The sequence below is a fragment of the Nanorana parkeri genome, unplaced genomic scaffold (assembly GCF_000935625.1).
Source record: "Nanorana parkeri isolate BGI_ZX_2015 unplaced genomic scaffold, ASM93562v1 scaffold755, whole genome shotgun sequence".
In the NCBI taxonomy this organism is placed as follows: Eukaryota; Metazoa; Chordata; class Amphibia; order Anura; family Dicroglossidae; genus Nanorana; species Nanorana parkeri.
In genome coordinates, this window is record NW_017307023.1 from 705,734 (window position 1) to 726,059 (window position 20,326).

Here is a 20,326-nt window from a genome sequence, read left to right on the forward strand (position 1 = left end):
CCATCTTTGCAGCGTTTTTTAAAATTATTTTTAATTTTCTCTTTTTTTTTTCTTTAAACTATTTGAATTATTTTTTAATTTTCCTACATTTTAAAACACATTTTCAACTTTTTTTTTTTAATTTGTTTATTTATTTCATTTATTTCAATAGCTGAATGCCACTCAGCGGCATTCGGCTATTCACTTACTGCTGTTCGGCCCCTATGAAGTTGAGTTGAACTCCTTCTGCACTTCGGCTCAGCCAAAACACAGCCAAAGGCAGCAGATGTACGGCTGATTTTAGCCGATGTACGGCTGATTTTAGCCGATGTACGGCTGATTTTAGCCGATGTACGGCTGAAATCAGCCGTACAAGCCAGAAGTGAATAGCCTTCGGCAACTTTGTCAATAACCCCCATAATGTATTTTCCTTATTATGTATTATGAACATAAATGACATGTAGCATTGTTGGGATTGTGGTATGTTGATGGCACTTTATATTTTACTGTGATTAGTCATCAGTGACTGTATGTTTCTGTTGTTTCACAGGCATCCCTGTACCATAAAACCCTGAAGATGTTTTGGGCACCAGCTCCTCCAAAATTCTCTGCCCCTCTGTCTCTAATGCAGGAAACATTGTTCTCCCAATATGAGGTAATGATGATAAAATAATAATGTATAGTGCTGGGATGGGATATGTGGAATAATTCCACGAATAGCTCCATATTTTAGGGGACACAATTAAAAGTGGAAAAACTATCTACCTGCTACTCTTTGGACCTCCTCTAATACAAAGATGTGTAGGCCTGTTTCAGCTCCTTGTGTTTCCTATGATGAGCGAGAGCAAAAGATTATAGGTATATAGGTGGAGGTGTATTGATATATATATAGATATATAGGTAGAGGAAGGGAAGTGCTGGCCAGAGAGTTGCAGTATAGTCTGCTTGCTTTCTTTTGGTTTAGTCCATGGTTGAAACTATTTCAACTTCATGTTTTTCCAACACCTTACATGTACAAAATCACAGTTCTGCCTGAATAGATGAATAGATAGTATTCTATCCAAAGTGAAATATGAGTATTGAAAATCAAATGTGTAGGTTTTGTATTTGAATTTCTTCTAGCAGGTTGCCACTAGTAACTCTTTTCTACAGCCTGTAAAAGCTGACCTGGAGTTCAATATACAGTTATAATAGGTGACAAAATGTATATACAGGAACTGTTGTACCAGCCAAAGGAATTTTATTGTGTTCATTCAGTCTGGTGATCACCAACTTGCCCTTCACCAGTGCTTGGACAGTAAAAGAGAAGCAGTACATTGGCCTTTCCTCCTGTAAACATGTTGAAACTGTTGACTGAGAGCTTTGTGCAAATAAGTAGATCCATCTTTGGCTGAAAATGTTGCCCCTCAGTCTACCAATCCTGCTGTACATGGCAGGTTGATAATATTTTGTATTAAATATATAACTGGATTAAATAGAGTCTTTATGTTTGCCTGAGCTCCAGCTTTAAAAAAATGCACTTTCAGACAAAGTGCACCTATTCTTTTTGCCAACTTCCCCTTCCCCCTTAACTTAGTAGATGCATCCCCACCCCTGCCTCCACAGGTGCATACTTACCGAGATCCAATCTGTTTGGTCAGGGCAGGGGGGCAAAAAGGATAACTTTGTTTTAAAGTACACTAACCCTTTAAAGAAATCTTATTATGCACATTGCCAATAATGTCCACATGATGTCACCACTGCACAGGAAATACTTTTAGTTAGTTTATAGAACATGTTTTCTTAACCATGGTTCCTTCAAAGGTTGCTAGGGGTCCCTTTAAACGCTGTCAGATATATTTTCCACCTGCATAGTTTTTGTACTGATGATGCTCAGCAGGGGGTACTACTCTGAACTGGTTCTATTAGTCACCAGACTGGAACTCGAGTCTGCTCACACACAGACTGCAGCTTTCTTAGCTCAGATACACTATTCTTATGTGCCCAGGTAGGGACTACCTCTGTTCCTCCTCACTCCATCAGCTGTCAATCTCAAAAGTAAATCCGGCTCTGTGGCCTGTGCGTTTTAGGCCAGGAGGGCTTGGACATGCATGCCTCGTATGGCTGCATTTACTCTGGGAAACTTTCCTATTTGTGGGTAAGACTCCCCTGTTTTCAATCAGCCTCCTCTCTTGGGATATCATTTCTAATCCTTTAGGGACCCTTTCACTGCTGATACAGACCGTCTTCCTGCCACTACTGCACCTCTACATTGACAGACAATGCTTCTATCTATCTATCTATCTATCTATCTATCTATCTATCTATCTATCTATCTATCCATATACACTGAGTGGCCAGATTATTATGACCACCCCATCAGTACTTCGTTGGGCCACCTTTTGCCTTCAATACTGCGGCGATTCTTCTTGGCATTGACTCCACGAGATGTTGAAAGGTAGCTATATGATCTATTAATGTTGTGTTTCAGAGTTGCTTAGATGAACAAGAAGTCACTGAAGGATTACTGTTGATGAAGACTGACAGTGAATCATCAGACGAAGAGAATATGGACTCAGAAGACCTTGCAAAACTGGTAATTTCATGGTGTGAGGGCTTCTATTAATAAGAATCTGAGGTCATTTAAAGTACACTGAAAGACAAGTTCTTACAAGTCTTGATAACTTCAAATTCGCACATACTAGATGGTTCTTTAGAAGCTGTTGGCACCGGGATATGAACACAGTTGTGAAGTTACTGACTCGGCTGTCATTCATGGGTATTTAATCATACATTCTTTGTTGTGTCTGCCAGTGTTTCTCCTGCTCAGAATGAGAGACTTTAGCCCAAATGGTTTTTTTTTTAGTGATAGTGGTCATCAGGACAAACAGAGAAGGTGCATGCGTATAAAAACCTGATGGGGATTGTAATCCTTTCACCCCTTCATTTAGAATGATATAAAGTAAGTTTTGGCTATAGCTATACAGGGAAACCTGTGCTGTGAGACATACAGGGACTTCCATTTCTTCCTTCTGAAGGTGCCAGTACCCTGGCTGTTTTTATCCTCCAATTTCAGTACACTATGAGCCACTAATCTGCAACAAGGATGCAGAAGGTAAAGTCATTGAGAAATCAAAACACCTGATCTATATACATTTCCTGCGTCAGTGACTCCAAAAGAATTCAAGCCATTAGGTCAACATGACAGCCAGGCCACTAGCATTTTTAGAAGAGGTCAGCAATAGCACCTCCATGTTTCTTGGAGCCAGACCAACCAATTTAACACCAATTTCTCCCAAAACAGTTTCTTTCATGGCATGCCTTTAGTAATATCTGTCACGGTTGCCAGTCTGCTTTTTTCAGCTCTCACCAAACTTTCAAGCCCTCAAAGGGTTCGTGTCATAGCTGATAACATGTGCATCATTATGTCAACTGCAATCCAAATAGAGGCTTAGATGTCACCTCCCTTGGCTGTAAAGGATAAGAGGGTGTAGTACCGCTTTCCGTTCACATTTCTTTTACAGAAAAAGAACTGTTTATCTGAAAGCACTAACACCATTGCTGAGAGAAATATATGGGCTGTCATTGCTGACCACCTTCTGAAAACACTAGTTACCCGGGTGTCACTGGTGAATGCAAATGTATATACAGTCCAACTACCTTTACAACTGAGAAAAAAAACCCTGCTGCTCCATGTTTAAATTACATAAGCTTCAAGAGACACTGTCACCATGTCCATTCAGAGTGAAAGGGTCTGTGTAAAAGATACCCCAGACCACTGTATACTCGCCTCTCCAGCATTCCCCCTTTGCGTCTTCCCTCTAAACTCCAACATCAGGTGCTGGTTGGTTTCGGAGGTCAGCAGGAGCGGTGAACTAATTTCATTACCTGCCATATGACAGTGCTCTGGCATAGAGATTGCCCTCTTGGCCTGAGCACTGCATCATGGCAGTAGGTCACCAGCTCTTCCATACCTGGTATGTTGCAGTGCTGGCTGCAGGAGAAGGAGCGGTGCTGGAGAGGTAAGTATAAATGGGAGGGGGTGAACTGTAAACACACCGTCACTTAGCACCGAATGGGCAAGGTGACAGTATTTCTTTAAAGAGTGCCTGTATGGTAGTACTAAGCTAACACTTGTTTTTTCTCCATTAAAAGGACAGAGTTTTATGTCGAAGACACAATTCATTACCAAACATTGTTTTTTCAACATTATCTACTCCAAAGGTAAATGAAATCAAAATGTGCAAAGGCGTATTTTATTTCAAACGATATAACGGGGACTTTTCTGATTTTCCAATTTGTTCCCACTTGATCCTCAAACCTTGAGGGTTCATGCACATGGCCGTAAGTAAATGACTCTCATCTATGTAGGATCTTGCTGGCCTGCATAAAAAAAACATGTCATTGTCCGTACAGTGCTTGCGTTCACAGACGTATAGACACGTAAACGTTCATATGCGTAAAACATTCATAAAATTCTTCTTCAATTCCGCTTGTCAGTCCAAAATTTCAGAGAAAGTTTTGCCTTTGCATACACTTTAACCCCTTCATGACCACAATATGACTTTATAAGTCTAAAGCTGGCCATACACGTAGATTTTCTGCAGATTTTTTATGGTCAGATGGAGAAAGTGCAACAGATTCCTCTATCTACACTAAGCTGTGTGGATGGAGGAATCTCCCATTGGGCCAAGCTCTCAAAATACCTGAACAATCCCTGCATTCAATCAATCAGATTGTTCAGGTATTTTGACAGCCAGCGGGGCTAACAAGCAAGATACTGAAGCTTGGCCCAGCAGGAGATTCCTCCATCCACACAGTTTAGCGTAGATGGAGGAATCTGTTGCACTTTTTTCGTCTGACCATAGCAAAGCTTCAGAAAGTCTATAGGTGTATGGCCAGCTTGCGGGGAGGCTCTGCTTGTCTACTACATATGTCCGGTGCTAATGACCCCTGGTGGAAGAAAAACAGTTTTTCTTACTGTGTGTTTGCATTAAAAGTGAAGGGTGAACCCTTTATACATTGCTATTGGTAAAACTCCTCTTTAGTTCCCATGTTCAGTTCCCTTGTTATAATGACTCATCCCAAAGTGCCTGAAATCAGAACCTTCTTTGCTGTCTTTAGGTACTGTATATCATTAAAATGTAGAATCTAATTGGTTACTATGAGCAATACTGTCCCTCATCACATAATAGATTCATCATAGATGCAATCAGATTTTATACTTTTGTCTTTTTTCCCCACAGAAAAAAATCTCTGCATCTTCTCCAAACATATCGATCTTAGGGGAAAGTAAATTCCATTTTTTAGCAGATTTTCAGACAAGTATGAAAGAGATTGCAGCGTTGAAGCAGCAACATTTCAGGCAATTAGAAGCTGTAACTGTCTGTCCAGGTGAAGAAATGGAGGAGCAGAACCCCAAACTTTTGTCAGGCATCCCTGCACAGACAACCTTGCTTATTGACCAGGAAAAAGAGTTAACTTCCACAGAGGTGGCGGCTGTTCCACAACTGACCTTAAATCATTTTAAGTGGAAGAAATCAAAGATGAAGAAAGGACACTTAGATCAAAAGAAGCTGAAAATGATATCAGAGGAGCTGAACCGACCACCACGAACCTTGAAAAGGTAAGTTATCGTGACGTATAACACAGGACTTTGGCTAAGCTGCTGAGCAAAGTAGTTTTGGATTATGAATGATCGTAATTCCCAATATTTGCTCCACAGAGCTCACTGAACTTTGTGTGCAATGTTATAGCAGGTACTAAACTCCTACTTTTCAGAAGTATGTATATTAGAACTCTCTGCTTTGAATGGCTCTTAAAACCCAACTCTAGCCGGAACTTATTATTTCATTTTGGATAGACTAGGGCAGGGTTAAAGCTTTTGTTATATTTCTGTTTTCATCCCTATCATTATAAAAGGACAGGATGTAATGGGAAATTTCTCAATAGGGGATAAAGAGAAAAATTGGGGGAGAAAGGTTAGAACTACTGACAGTGTTTTTAATTGATGTCTGCGCTTTCTCATCCTGGTGACAACTGCTCTGCCTACAGGGACAGGAAGTAAGGTAAGAACCTCCCTCCCCCTTGGTACAGCAATACCAAGGTCAGGAATATCTATCAACCAGATGGTTGCACAAACCAGATTTTGTGTCTGCATAAATGTGCAACTCCACTTTATCCTCCCCAATATAACATGCGCAAATAAGCTAGCAGATGTGACCTGGACTATGATTTCTGGGAACGGGGTCATTTTTGAGAGCGCCACACACCGCTGACATCACCATGGATAAAAACTTTATTCAACTCAAACTAAGCCTGTAAGGGTGAAACACGTTAGTTGTGGGCAGTCTGTAGGAAGGGCAGCAGTATGTGTGTCGGAGTTGGATAAAGTTTTTATCCATGGTGATGTCAGTGGTGTGTGATGCTTTCACTACAAAGTATCAGGATTTGCAGAGCATGGATGGGCTCTTAGCCTGCACCTGCAATACACGTGGACTGTGGAGCTTTTTCCTTTGTTCGGGTCATCTTTGAGCATATATTGGAACTCTTTCTTCATAAGGTGGCTATACATTAACACCTTATTCTTTAATCTTAAAAGTAAGTGGATTCCTGCCTTGATGCAGTCTGTGGGTAATGTGGGTTACTGCTATGAGTTGTAATGCTTTGTAACATGGGCCTGTGTGTCTTTGTTTTTTGAACTTCACTTAGGAGATTCAGTTATAAAATATACTCAGGAAACTAGGCTAAAAAGTGAACTTTTGAATTTATTTACATTGAATGCAGTTGTTTGTACAAAATCAAATCAAGCATTGAGTGTGCTTACTTAGGTATAATGACACACAAAATAATAGCGAACCATAGACTGTTATTAGACACAAGGTCTTCATGCCCACCTTTAATGGGGCAGCTAAAGAAAACCTGTTTTGAAGCACAAAGGCTGCCACTGTTGACCTACTGAGCTGTTTGCCTTCTGACTCTATCCTGAGTTTGACCCACCAACTGTAGGGAGACAAATATGGAGGCTGCTTTTGCTGAACCTATTCTGAAAATGCTAGCTGCCGGACTGTCTTGCAGTGATGTTTCACAACTCCTGAACTGCATGCTTGCTGTGGGTCAGGACTCAGTAAGTAGTAAAGCCAGTGGATTAGCATGACAGCCGGGTAGCCACCCTTTTCCAAAAAGAAAAGTCGGCAATAGAATTCTACATATTTTTGTCAAAGCAGGTATATTTTATTACAATGTGAGTTACTGATAGAATTAGTACTGTATACATATGAAGAAAACAGAGAAAAGCCTGGAGTCTGTTTTTACATACTTGTCCTGGTGCAGGAAGATCATCTTAATGGTCAGGTAGCTAGCATTTTAAGAAGGAGATCAGCAATAGCAGCTGATATGTTTCTCTTATGAGAAACTGGGACAGCCAGCAGGATTTTTTAGGTGCCAGCTCCTTTGACAACAACTAAAGGATACTTTTAGGCACCAACTGTACATTTTAAGCCCTGCCTTCACACACTCAGATAAGGTTAAAGTAGTATTAAACTCTCCAACTTAATCACAAATCCAGATCAAATTAATATACATTGCCCAGCAAAGTATATTTCCTTATATTTTTCCCAAGCATTTGCAGTCATCATGTTTTTGAACAGCTGGGTCCATGTCTCTCAGCTCCGCTCCCCTGTTATCAGTCTGTGTTGCTGGCTGCAGCTCTGGCCTTCAGCTGTGAGGTAATGAACTTTCTGTAGAGATTTACGAAGCCGATTAAACATTGAATGGCATTTAATACTTACAATTGTGTTCATTGAAGTAGTGGTAGAACGTTTGCTGGGTCCGTGAAGATGCTGCTGTCCGAGATAATGTATCCTAAGAAGGGAACTTGAGTCTGGTGGAAAAGACATTGGGAAAGTTTAGCACAAAGGTAGTGCTGCTGCAGCTTGAAGAGGACCAAGCGACATGCTGAATGTGTTCCAAATAGGGGAGGAATAGATATGGATGTCATTCAAGTAAATTACTACTTATCTACCCAGGTGCTAACGGAAGACTTTGGGGGAATTTATCAGTCCAAAATGCAAAACTAAATATTTGTAGTGCCCCTCATGGGTGTTAAAGGCCACTTCCACTCATCCACAGAGTGGAAACATATAAGATGATATGCCTCCTTGAGGTCTAGTTTCGAAATGATTTTTGCCCCTTGTATACAGCTGAACAGTTCAAGCCAGAGAATATCTGTTAGACATGGTGATCTTATTAGGTCCTCTGTAGTCGATGCAAGGGCAGAAGCTGGCATCCTTTTCCTGCACAAAGTAAAAACCCCACACCGGTAGGGGAAGTGGAAGGAGGAATGAAATACCACACTTTCTGTTCAATATAGTCCCACATGGCTTGGGTCTCAGGTTCCGACAGAGGGTAAAACTGCCCCTTTAGGCGGAGATGTGCCTGGTAATTTGTCAATAGGACAGTGGTAGGGCCTATGCGGGGGCAAGACAGTGGCAAAGACATCTGAAAAGTCAGAGTAGCAAGCAGGTAGAGAAGTGGTATTCAGAGGCAACAACAGCAGTTGACTGTAGGCAGGACCTGAAACAGGAGTCAGACCAGGAGAGTACTTCGCCACGTGCCCAACTTTGTGTGTTGGTGTCAGGGATACCGGCACATGTGACCCCACACCTGCGCGGGTACCCACACAGGCAGACCAAACACGTGTGACCACACGAACCAGGCAAGTATGGTATACGGACCAGGCAAGTATGTTATATATGTATAGATTGTTTAATATACACAGCAGACTAACAGCAACAACCAACAACAGGGCTCACAGGTAACAAGGTTCAAACAGGGTTCAGGACTCACAGGTAACAAGGTTCAAACAGGGTTCAGGACTCCCAGGAAACAATACTGAGCCATCATCCTGACTGCAGGGAGGGTTTAAATATCCTCCCAGGAAGCACCAGGTGATGGCTAAGTACTGGCAGCTGGGAAACACCCGCAGATGAGCACTGGAGCTGTAGGTCCCCGCGGAACTTTTCTTGGGTGGACAAGCTTGTGGCCCCAATCTCCACAGGCTCCTCAGCACAACCAGACTTGATCCGGAAAGGGTTGTCAGCAGCAGGTGAGAATAGTATGGAAGAGGAAGTCATGCGTTCCGCACATCTCTCCCCCTTAGGCGGCAGTCAGAACAAATGGTGAGATCCATGGTGTCCTCCAAGGTAGGTGGGGCAGGGTAATGGACTAGTGTGTCCTTTTATTACATCGGAAAGCCCAGACCTGTAATGGCTGCGTAGAGCTGGGTAATTCCATTTGGAATCTATTGCCTAGCTCTGGAACTGCAGGAAATATTGCTCAGCAGTAAGTGATTTAATAAGCATTTGACATAGCTTAAAGTGGCACTAAAATCACAAGTTAAATCTTAAAAAAGCATTAAAGTACCTTACTTATTAACAAAAATGTGTCTTATTTGTGCTTCACTGAGCTGTAGATCCTCAAATCATCTCTGAATTTGTGATTATACTGTCTTTCCTTCTGGAGGGTGGCTACTTTTGTTCCCCATAGTCCCTCTGCCTGCTGTTAAGTAGCCACCGCTCCAAGCTTGCTCCCGTGACGGACTACAATCTCACTACAAATTAGTAAACTAAATATGAAATTGTAATCCATCACAGAAGTGAGCTTGGAGCGGCCGCTACAGCATGCAGAGGAACCATGCAGAGGAACAAAAGTAGCTACCCTCCAGAAGGAAGGACAGAGTCAGCATGAATTCAGAGATTACTGTATCTGAGGAACTTCAGTCAAGTAATACACAAATAAGCTACATTTTTGGTAATAGTTAAAAGAGAACTATGTGTTAACCTTATTTCCCCCCATAGTTTCCTTTAGGGTCATGGGAGGACATATACTAATATCCTCCTGTGAGCCAAAACTCAGTATGTCACGGGCTATAGTATTTAGCAGGCAGTCAGCTCTGGGAGATGATCGGGAAGTGAGCGAGCGGTGGTATGTTTTCGTATGTATGTTTTTCAATGTAAGATGTTGGCTCTAACTATGGAGATGACTGTAATTCACTCACCCCATAGTTCTCCTTTTAAGGTACTTGAATGCATTTTTAAGGCTTAAATTCTTAGTGTCACTTTAAAACTTTTTGACTTTAATATTACTTTAAAATGTTTTTAAAATATAGGTTGTGGGGTGTAGCTCAAATGGGGGTCTCCTTCCCTGGGAAAAAGGTAGTCCAGGCAGCAGCCCTGACTTCTTATTTTTTATTTCCATACAGATCTGTGTCAATTGAAAGAATGTCGATTGGTTCAAGACCCACTCAGCATCTGAGGAGCTCCAGTCTTCCTCACCAGTTAGATTTTTCATCCTTCATAAAGACTCAGGGTGGTGCCCAGAAGGGCCAGGATCTTCGAGAATGGGTGAGAGGCATTTGGAATAACTGGTTTGATGAAGTTCTTCCTCCAAGTCGGGCATCTATGAAAGATGAAGCACAATACTTCGATATAACTGGTCCTGTGAATCAGCCTGATCCTGAAAAGAAGGAGGAGACACCATGGACCGCAGGCCTGGACTCAGTACCGCCTGTCTTTGTAGAGGACCCAGCAGCATCTGTGCAAGATGTGGCGATAGAGATTTCCTATCTCACAAATCTAATAGAGAAACAAGAGAGACCATCTTCATTCCACTACTGTAGAAGAGGTGCCCTGCACAGAAAACTAGGGAATCTACGTCTTGCCTTGCAAGATTTAGATATGGTAAGAAGAAGAAAAAAGTCCATCATCTCCATTGTCTGCTGAGGGACAGAGCTCTGAATAAGATGAGGGTTATGCTGCTGCCCTCAGGAGAAATGGACACTAGGCAAAAATGAAAAGCCTGTCATTTTAAGGACATAACCAGTGTATTTACGTTTATATGTGTGTAAACGTGGGGGTGGGGGACTTAAAGATTTTGGGTTTTTTAAAAACTTTTTATATGTGACTTTTCTTTTTTTACTTTTTTCATTTTTTTTTTTACACTTAATGTTTTTGCTATCACATAGGGGGCTAACAATCCCCTATATGATAGCACAGGCACGCTGACAGGTCCTCTTTATGGAGACATTAGGGGTCTCTAAGACCCCTAATGTCACCTGGGGAACCCCAAAGAAGCTGATGAAGCGGAGATCTACTTCATCAGCTTCTTCTCTGGCTATAGCAGCCAGAGGAATGACAGGTGAACGCGGAAGTGATGTATTACACATCACTTCCGCATTCAGACGTCGGAGCGAGGCCAGCAAGGAGGAAGATGCTGACCTCCCTCCCAGATAGCAAGGATAACTTGCCACAAACTTGTGATAGGGTTAAATTGTAATTCTTGTTAACTTGATATCGCTTGTATGTGAAGCAGCCGGTAACGTTTACAGTGGACAGTTTTTTTCTGCCCGTGCACGTGCGCTAGGAGGGCACGAGCGCAAACAGAAAAAAAAGGCAGTTTATTTAGGGCAACCCGCCAATGGGAGTTTGCCGTCCGTCCGTTTTTTCACAACAGGCAGACGGCAAACAGTTAAACATAACCTCTCCTGATTAGGATTATTTAAAATTTTGAATATTTAGCCTTAGCTATTGTAATTGTCCAGGATTACTTATAAAATTATCCGTCTACTGTCTGGACATTGTTCGCTCTTCACAGGTTATAAAACAGGAGCCACAACTGCTGGATGCATATTGGCATAGACATCTGATTTTCTTGCTGCAAGGGAAGACAAATGAAGCTCTTGATGACCTAAACTTAATTATTAAATATAATAAAACACATGCAGGTAAGTCTTCTGCTCAATTCAGTACCTTGTCTGATATATGTCTTTGAGAGCTCACTGTGCAGGCTTTCACTAAGAGCTCTTTCACACAAATAGCATGGGACTGCATAGGGCACTGTTGCAGCCCAATGCTCTTGGTGTGAACAGCACAACCTCCTTTATGTCCATTCAAAATGATTATTGTACAGATTTTGCTCCTAAACATTAAAAAAGAAAATAAATATTATTCCAGCACATGTTGACCTTAAAGGAGAATTAGGAGGCAAGTGATTTTCACTCAGCCTCATAATCTGAGCCGACCTGTGACAATGAAACTGTCACAGGTCGGCTCAGTAGATTGGGAAGTGAGCGAACACATACCGTCGCTCGCTCACTTCTCGATCTATCCCTGCAGAGAGCTGTGACTGTCACTCACGGCTTCCTGCAGGGATTCCCCCCTCCCCTGTCAGATCCTCCAGCGCTGACTGGCGGAACGTACGGGAGAGGGGGCGGGCACAGCTGGCTCTGCCTCTGGATAGACAGAGCCAGCTGTCAATCCCGCAGCTGGGTGGATCTCAACAGCAATGTCGGGATCCGTCCCGGCTGCGGCGTCTCAGTATACTGAGCTTTGGGTCACGAGAGGACGCTAGTTTGTGTCTTCCCGTTAGCCTTAGGAGAACTATGGGGAAAAGCCCTGACCCCATAGTTCTCCTTTAACATTTTATTGTATGGATCTGTTAAATTCAATGCATATTATCAGTTTTCACAATTTCCTTTATGCAAAGTCCATTCACAATAATTATTCTACAGCTGCTTAACATACTACTACTAACCTACTTGTGAGTTTCTATGAGGTGCTTATTGAGGAGAGCAGGAAAAGGAGCCGTTGCAGGAGAATATACATAATAAATAATATCCCACCAATGTGATATTCATTTTTGTGAATTGAATACTTAGAAATAAAAATTATTATGAGAGCTAAAATGTATGTAAAGCATGTAAAACAGCTCACATGGTGTTGTGATTAAAACTTTTGTCGGTAAAAGACAGTATTGCACATCACCACGCTTATTTGCAGATGGATGTGATGTCACCCAGATATTGTGATATTTCACACCTGCACACCAGCAGATCTGCACTGTAGAGGAACATAGTCGGAGAGGGCAATTTCATACAATCCGCTATATTCCACAACAATGCATGTTTCTAGTTCTTCCAGTAGAATGACATGTGAAATACTTTACTAATATTTACCAATTACAACAGCCATGCTACTACATGGAAATCCAGAAATCATCCTATTGTAAGTTGATCAAACAACAAAATTCCAGGGCGCACACCTCTATGTTTTTAAAACTACTGCATGGCTTCTCATACATTGTCACTCCTGCTGGACATGACTCCTTCCTTGGCATATTTTACCCTTAAAGTAGTATTAAAGACTAGTCGTTTTTTACCTTAATGCATTCTCTGCATTAAGATAAAAAACGACCAGTACCTTTTTTGTGTTCCCTGTCCCCCCCACACTTACCTGTGAGACCGCTGACACCACTGCCAGTCCCTGAAACGATCCTCCATTCCCCAAACTTCCTGGTTGCGGATGGGCGGGGGATACTTATGGCAGAGGAGCCATAGGCTCCATTTGCCGTCAATTACCCTTTAGGGAGGAGAGGAGGAGCATGGCCTGCCTCAGGGCTGTGTGTGTCTATGGACGCACACAGCTACCGCGGGCGCGAGCACGCATGGGTGCCTCCACAGAAGCTGTTTAGCAGCGGGCGATGAGCGCTGTGGGGACCCACTAGAAAATGGTCAGTATTTCTCTGTCTTGTCCCATTCTGCATAGTTGTCATCAGTAACAGGATTCTAGGTGTGACATTGGCCTTAAGCTCACCACCCACATTACAATCTGATTATACAGTCTCCTTTAGTTCTTCCAACAACTATGTACTGCAAGGACCTGCCTGATTGAATACAAATGAATTGGATAGACCAGGTAGGTCCTCATATTACAATGTTTTGGTAAGTCTGAGGTTGATTGAACAAACATTGTATGGTCAGATTGTAACGTGTATGGTGAGTCTTAGTGATTCCCATACTAGACACTGCTCTGGAATAACAGGAAAAATGCTTACAAATTAAATAACATTGATTATTCATCTTTCTGCTGTTCTGTGTACAATTCAGATGCCTACCTTTCCAAAGCTGAGATATACAAGCAGAAGAAGGACTACACTTTAGCTATAGTCAACTATACACAAGCTCTTAAGTGTCAGCCAACGAACGATGACATCTATTTCCGGCGAGCACAAATGTATGAGGCTCAGGATGAACTTATTATAGCCATGGATGATTATGCTCAGGTATTTATATGCAGTTAACATAATCATACGGTATACTGATTCTAAAAACATGCCGTATGGAGAGTGTTTCTAATTGACCTGTATGATAAAGATATAAATTGGCCGTACAGATTTTTTTTTCATTCTTGCAGTGCTTTTCTAAAAATCCCAGTCGGACGGATGCTCTGATGAAGCATGGCTTGTACTATTTTGAGAACGGCAACTGGAGTGCAGCAGTGCTGGACTTCACAGCTGTCATCAAACAGGACTTTACTCATGTGGAGGCAAGGTGAGCACCTGGGCTATCGATTATGGGGGCATCAGAATTCTTGCTTTAACCTCTATTAACAAAATCATTGAATAGAGCCCCTTATCTAAATGCCCCATTCAAATTTGTGTTTCCTGAAATTTACATCTTTTTTTGGCCCCAATTTTTTCCCATATCTCGCATTACCAGCAGCCATAAAATCATAATTTCTGTGCAGCACATGGCACAGTTAAATTGTGATGAGTTTGGGATAAGAAATGCTGCAATACTTTCCAATGCTATATAAAACTAGAAACCTTTGGAAAATTCCTTCCAGCTAATCACAAGCTAGCCTAAAGATACTGGACCTCTGATCATATAACTCTGCGATATGAGTGTGTTGTGCTTGCTGAAGACTTTATCTGGAAATATAATTGCATTTTAACTGGCAAAACCGTTACAGTATACTAAACTTAAGCATTAAATATAAAAAAATCATTAAAGTACCTTAACTATTAACAAAAATGTAGCTTATTTGTGTATCAATTAGCTGTGGATCCTCAAATCATGTCTGAATTCATGCTGACACTGTCCTTTCTTCTGGAGGATGGCTACTTTTGTTTCCCATGGCCCCTGTGTATGTTGTAAAGTAGCCACCGCTCCTAGCTTGCTCCTGCGATGGACTACAATCTCACATTTATTAAGCTAATTTGTATTGAAATTATAGTATATCATGGGAGTGATCTTGGAGTGGTGGCTACTTTAAAACACACATTGGGACCAAAGGGGACCAAAAGTAGCCACCCTCCAGAAGAAAGGACAGTGTCAGCAAAAATTCAGAGATGATTTGAGGATCTACAGCTGAGGGATACACAAATAAACTACATTTTTGTTAATAATGATGGTACTTGAATGTATTTTTAAGAATTAACTTTAAAGCAGGTCTGTAGCCTATTTGGTTTATTTATTCCCTTACAATAATAGAGAGCAAATATTACATTGTAATACTAACCTATATTACAGAAAATGCATCAAACCAAAAGGTGAAAGAGTCCAAACGTGCCTTCAAGTGACACTAAACCCAGGAGTTAAACCTTAAAAATGCATTCAAGGACCTTAACTATTAAGAAAAATGTAGCTCATTTGTGTATCACTCAGCTGTAGATCCTCAAATCAGCTCTGAATCCATGCTGACACTGACCTTCCATCTCGGGGGTGGCTACTTTTGTTCCCCATGGTCCCTTTGCGCATCAAGCTTGCTCCTGTGATGGACTAAAGTCTCATGTTTAGTTCACTCTTTGCATTGAGATTTTAGTTTATCACGGGAGCGAGCTTAGAGCGGTGGCTACTTTTCAACACACACAGGGACCATGGGGAACACAAGTAGCCACCCTCCAGAAAGTAGGACAGTGTCAGCATGAATTCAGAGATGATTTGAGGATCTACTGCTGAGTGATACACAAAAATGGTGAGGTATTGTTAATAGTTAAGATACTTGAATGTATTTTTAAGGTTTAACTCCTGAGTTTAGTGTCACTATAATTGCTCACAATTCAATCAAATGGAAAAAAGCCAACGTGTTCTGTGGGCAACAACAATGCCCACAGAACTTGGACTTGGAAAGGGATACAGATTTGTTTGGAGTCAACCAATGCTAAAAGCAAATGGATCTCTGTATAATTTAATAAAAAGACCTCCTTTAGGACTTGAATTGTCATTTACAGCAGCAGAAACAGCGTTGTTTTTTTTTTGATGATCAAATTGTAAACAATGAAAGGGACTTTTGGACTCTTTCACCTTTTGGTTCGACACCCTTTATTTCAGAACTTTGAAGCACTTCTGGTTAACCAACAAGGGAGGCCTGTTTTGTTTGGGAGATACCTTGCCACTGCCAATGAGCTTATTTGCAAACTTTTCTGCATCTGGACGATTTGATTTTAAATGTGTTACTTTGGAATTTATAGACGATTTGATTTTAAATGTGTTACTTTGGAATTTATAGAACATTTAGGCTTTCTAGGAATATAGTAAGTTTATCTCAGCCTGAGGGTTTTGTGTATATACTGCAGTGGATGCAGATGAGCATCTATTGCATGGAGCCAGCCATATAAATAGTTCTCCTCTACTGCTTCTTCTTACATGGAATGTCTATGAGTCAACCAGCTCATTGAAAACTCCATAAAACATTCGTTTTCAAACAGAGAAGAGGTGTAGGGTTGCAGTGGGTTAGAGTAGAGTTTTAGAGTGAAGGTCTGCTTTACGTAGAGACAGAGATGTTAAAAGATGCCTGAAAAGCTCCTCAATAATTGAGGAAATGTTCTGACTTGTTGGAAAAAAACTCCCTAAAAGTGAGCCATAGAACAGAGGAAACAATCAAAGTATTGTACTTTGCTTTCGTTACTGTTAGGTGAGAATTGCAGCTGGTTTGGGCTCCAGAATGACTTGAGCATTGATAGACAGACAGTTACAGGCAATTTACTAAACAATAGTGTCTACTAAAATGTCAAATAATTAACTGGATATTATTGTATTAGTACACAATATTTTTTCCTGTAACTTTTTCTGTCTTATTGATGAGATCATTTGTAGACTTGTGACCAAAGCAGATTAATGCGATTTAAATACTTCTGTATAACAGAACTTACCGTGGAAGAGCTTACACCAAGCTGTCCCGCTATAATGAGGCAGCAGAAGAATTTTCAGCCGTCATTCATTTGGATCCCAAGAACTGGATGACTTTTTATTACCGAGGATGTTTGCTCCGCAAGTGCTATCCACAAAACGCCCTGCAAGACTTTAGCATCTCTGGTAAAGAAATGTCCATGCTTATGTTCAAATGTTTCATGACAGGTTACCTTTAACCTTGCCATCACCTAAGCCCATAAATGTAACCTAACACTTAAAATACAATTTAACTTCCTCTAACTCTTAATATTAATCCTTAATCTAACCTTAACACTTAACCATAGACCCCACCCTAACCTTAAAGCGATAGTAAGTTAAAAAACGAAAACCCTGGAGCTTTAAGCCATAATGTGCTAGCATGCGCATCATATTAGCACATTATGGCAGACTTACCTGGCAAACCAATCCCCTTCATCGCCATAATCCTCCCTCTCTGACTCTTCCATCCTCAGTTAGGTTCTCTTCTAAGTTTCCAGTCTTCTGCTACTTGATTAGCCAAGCCCTGATGACGTAACTTGCATGCACACAAGAGTTACTTCATCTTGGCATGCCGGGTCTGTGCGCTGAAGTGTTCATGTGTGGCTTAGCATACACTTATCAAAAAATGCTGAATGAGAGAAAGGAGCTTTTATGACAGAAGAGACTAGCGCAGTCTCTTCTGCCATAAAAAGCCTGCCAATCAGCATTTAAAAGAAAAAGTTCCCTTACTTCCACCTTAACCTAATACTTTTGGTTTACCCTAACCCCACAATGTAACCCATTTAATTCTCTAAATATAACCATAATTGGAACCATGTGAAGCACTGGAACTGTTAGTTCTGAAAACAACCTCTTTTGAGCCCAAAGCTTAAATAACACACAAACACATACATAGATCGCGAACACTGGTAGATCGCGATCGGCTCATTGACCTGTGTCCCTGTCCTCCCGCGGTGCTTGTGCGGCTGAATGTCTCAGACGCCGCAGACGGGAAGGAGAAAGGAGAGGAGACTTGGAAAGCTGCTGCAGTGGAGGTAAGAAACGAAAGACAGGAGAGAGACAGCAGAGAGAGTGAGAGAAGAGACAGCAGAGAGAGAGAGAAGAGACAGCAGATAGAAACAGGGGAGATAAAAGAGGAGAGAGCGCGAGGAGAGAGAGAAGAGAGGGCCGGTTCACACCACAAAGTCTGCGTTCCAGACTGTTCGGCCTCTAGAACACATTGGAACGCAAGCCGGCCGGCTCCCTGCATTCAGAGGCGGGAGAGGGCGTGGCGGTGCATTGAAGTCAATGGCACCACAGCCACGCCCCCAGCCCTCACCCGCACCGCATGCACATTAATGCGTGTGTTCCGGTCCAGCACGATCTGCAAAAATGCAGCATTTTTGCAGATCACACTGGACCGGAACGGAAGCACTAATGTGCCTGCATTCCTGGTTCGGCGATTGCACTGGGGGCGTGGCTGCCGTGCCATTGACTACAATGCACTGCTATGCCCCCTCCCGCCCCAGAATGCAGGTGTTTTTTCGTTGGTAGGTCTCATTGAGCTCATCATTTGCAAAGTAGATCTCCAGATTAAAAATTGTGGGCTCCCCTGGACTAGAGAATCCACATATCACAGTAAAAGAACAATAGGGAGGCTTCGGGGTCAAGAGGCAATGGGTTCAAGACCTCATGCTTTAAAATAGATTTTTTCCTAATAAAAAATACAATATTGCACTCATATAAGGATGATGAACATCCTCCGGTGAAAAACCAGAGCAGGCTACACATGTCTTGAAGTCCAATAGAGAATAAATATTCTGACAGGCCAACAATGAGGGGGCCTAGTGCTCCAAGACAGGCTGGATTATCTTCAGGAGGCCTATAGACTTCTTTCTGATACAAACACATATAAAGAACTCTCCAAAGATCTCAATAAAGAATTTAAGGATAACGTGTGCCACCTATTTAAACAGGCTTTGGGCACTGGGGTGTGATCATCCTGCATTTATTCGAGACTTCAATCATATGTTGGATATTTTACAGCATTATACATGGAACACTAGGTATCTTTGGGTGTCTCTGGATGTTTCTTTCTTTGTACACTTCTATTGAACATAGGTCTGTCTGCTGTACAACATTTTATTTCCGCTTCTGAAACCATGGATTCTGAACAAGCCAACTTCCTCTTAGAGGCCATACAATTAGTTTTTACCCACAATTATTTCTATTTTATGGACAACCATTATATTCAGCCTAAAGGAACCGCCTTGGGCGCCTGATTTGCCCCTAGTTATGCTAATCTCTTTATGGAATATTGTGAAAAGTTCTTCATCAGGCATAACAATCCTTTTGTGGCAAATCTGGTGCTCTGCGCCTGCTATATAGATGGCATTTTGGTCATCTGGGATGAAGATAGGGACATTTTGTCTGAATGTAATTAATATTGTGTCAATAATCCATTTGGTATTAATTTCACACATGTCATAGATGACAAAAATATAATATTCCTGGACCTATGATGATGATAACGGTGTCATAACCTCCAGAACGCACTTCAAGCCTTTGGCAGGCAACTCCTATCTGCACGTTGAGAGCGGGCACCGCCCTATGTGGATTAGAAATGACCCAGATGGACAATATTGTAGGCTCGGACGCACGTGCGCTAAAGATGTGGAATATTTGTCCCAAGGCGAAATACTCAGCAAAAAAATTCTGGACAAATGATACAATAGTGACCTCATTCGTTATGCCTTATTGAAACATAGGGGTCTATTCACGAAGGATCTAGCCATAGCTTCAGCCCCAGGACCCCTTCGGTTCAGTAGAACTGAAGGGCTGCTGTACGGGCTATTCACAATAGCCCGTACAGCTCCCGTCCCTGATTACCAACTAACCAGGGACACTGATCTCCAGACAGCAAACTCTCCCGGGCGCTCCGGGAGTTTCCCGCTCCTGGCCGCCCAGGAGAGAAACACTGCTTTTTCTTTTTGCAGTTCTCCATCAGGTCCATCAACAGAGGGCGGGTGCAATGCTAGTTTACTATTGGCTATTGCAAATTGAAATAGCCAATAGCAATGCATTTATTTTAAATAATTTTATAACTTTTTAGAACTTATGGTGCTTTTATAATCTAAGGCATTAAAGGAGTTTTTTAACAATTTAATAATCTAACAATTTAATAAGTTATTAATTTACAATCACACTTTCACTCTGGTTTTTATGTTGCATGAGCTTTTTTGTTGTTATATCATGTTTATGTGTATGTTTTAAATATATCTTCTAGCTAAGTTTCTCCTATAAGTATGGGCTGGGGAAAGTGACACTGACCAGGTCTAGCTAGTTCTTAGCATCCCGGTTGTCTTAATGATGCGGTACGGC

The 20,326-nt window shown here is 41.6% G+C and overlaps 1 protein-coding gene across 1 annotated transcript in view; it reads left to right on the plus strand.

Annotated features, from left to right (window-relative positions):
- TTC6 (tetratricopeptide repeat domain 6) overlaps positions 1–20,326 on the plus strand; it is a 119,920-nt gene that overhangs the window by 38,808 nt on the left and 60,786 nt on the right. Inside the window, exons 9-18 of the mRNA XM_018564481.1 lie at positions 530–634; positions 2,450–2,554; positions 3,483–3,587; positions 3,947–3,980; positions 5,353–5,584; positions 10,220–10,697; positions 11,611–11,740; positions 13,901–14,076; positions 14,208–14,344; positions 16,941–17,110. Coding sequence (XP_018419983.1) covers positions 530–634; positions 2,450–2,554; positions 3,483–3,587; positions 3,947–3,980; positions 5,353–5,584; positions 10,220–10,697; positions 11,611–11,740; positions 13,901–14,076; positions 14,208–14,344; positions 16,941–17,110 — 1,672 coding nt within the window. The remainder of the gene's footprint in view (positions 1–529; positions 635–2,449; positions 2,555–3,482; positions 3,588–3,946; positions 3,981–5,352; positions 5,585–10,219; positions 10,698–11,610; positions 11,741–13,900; positions 14,077–14,207; positions 14,345–16,940; positions 17,111–20,326) is intronic.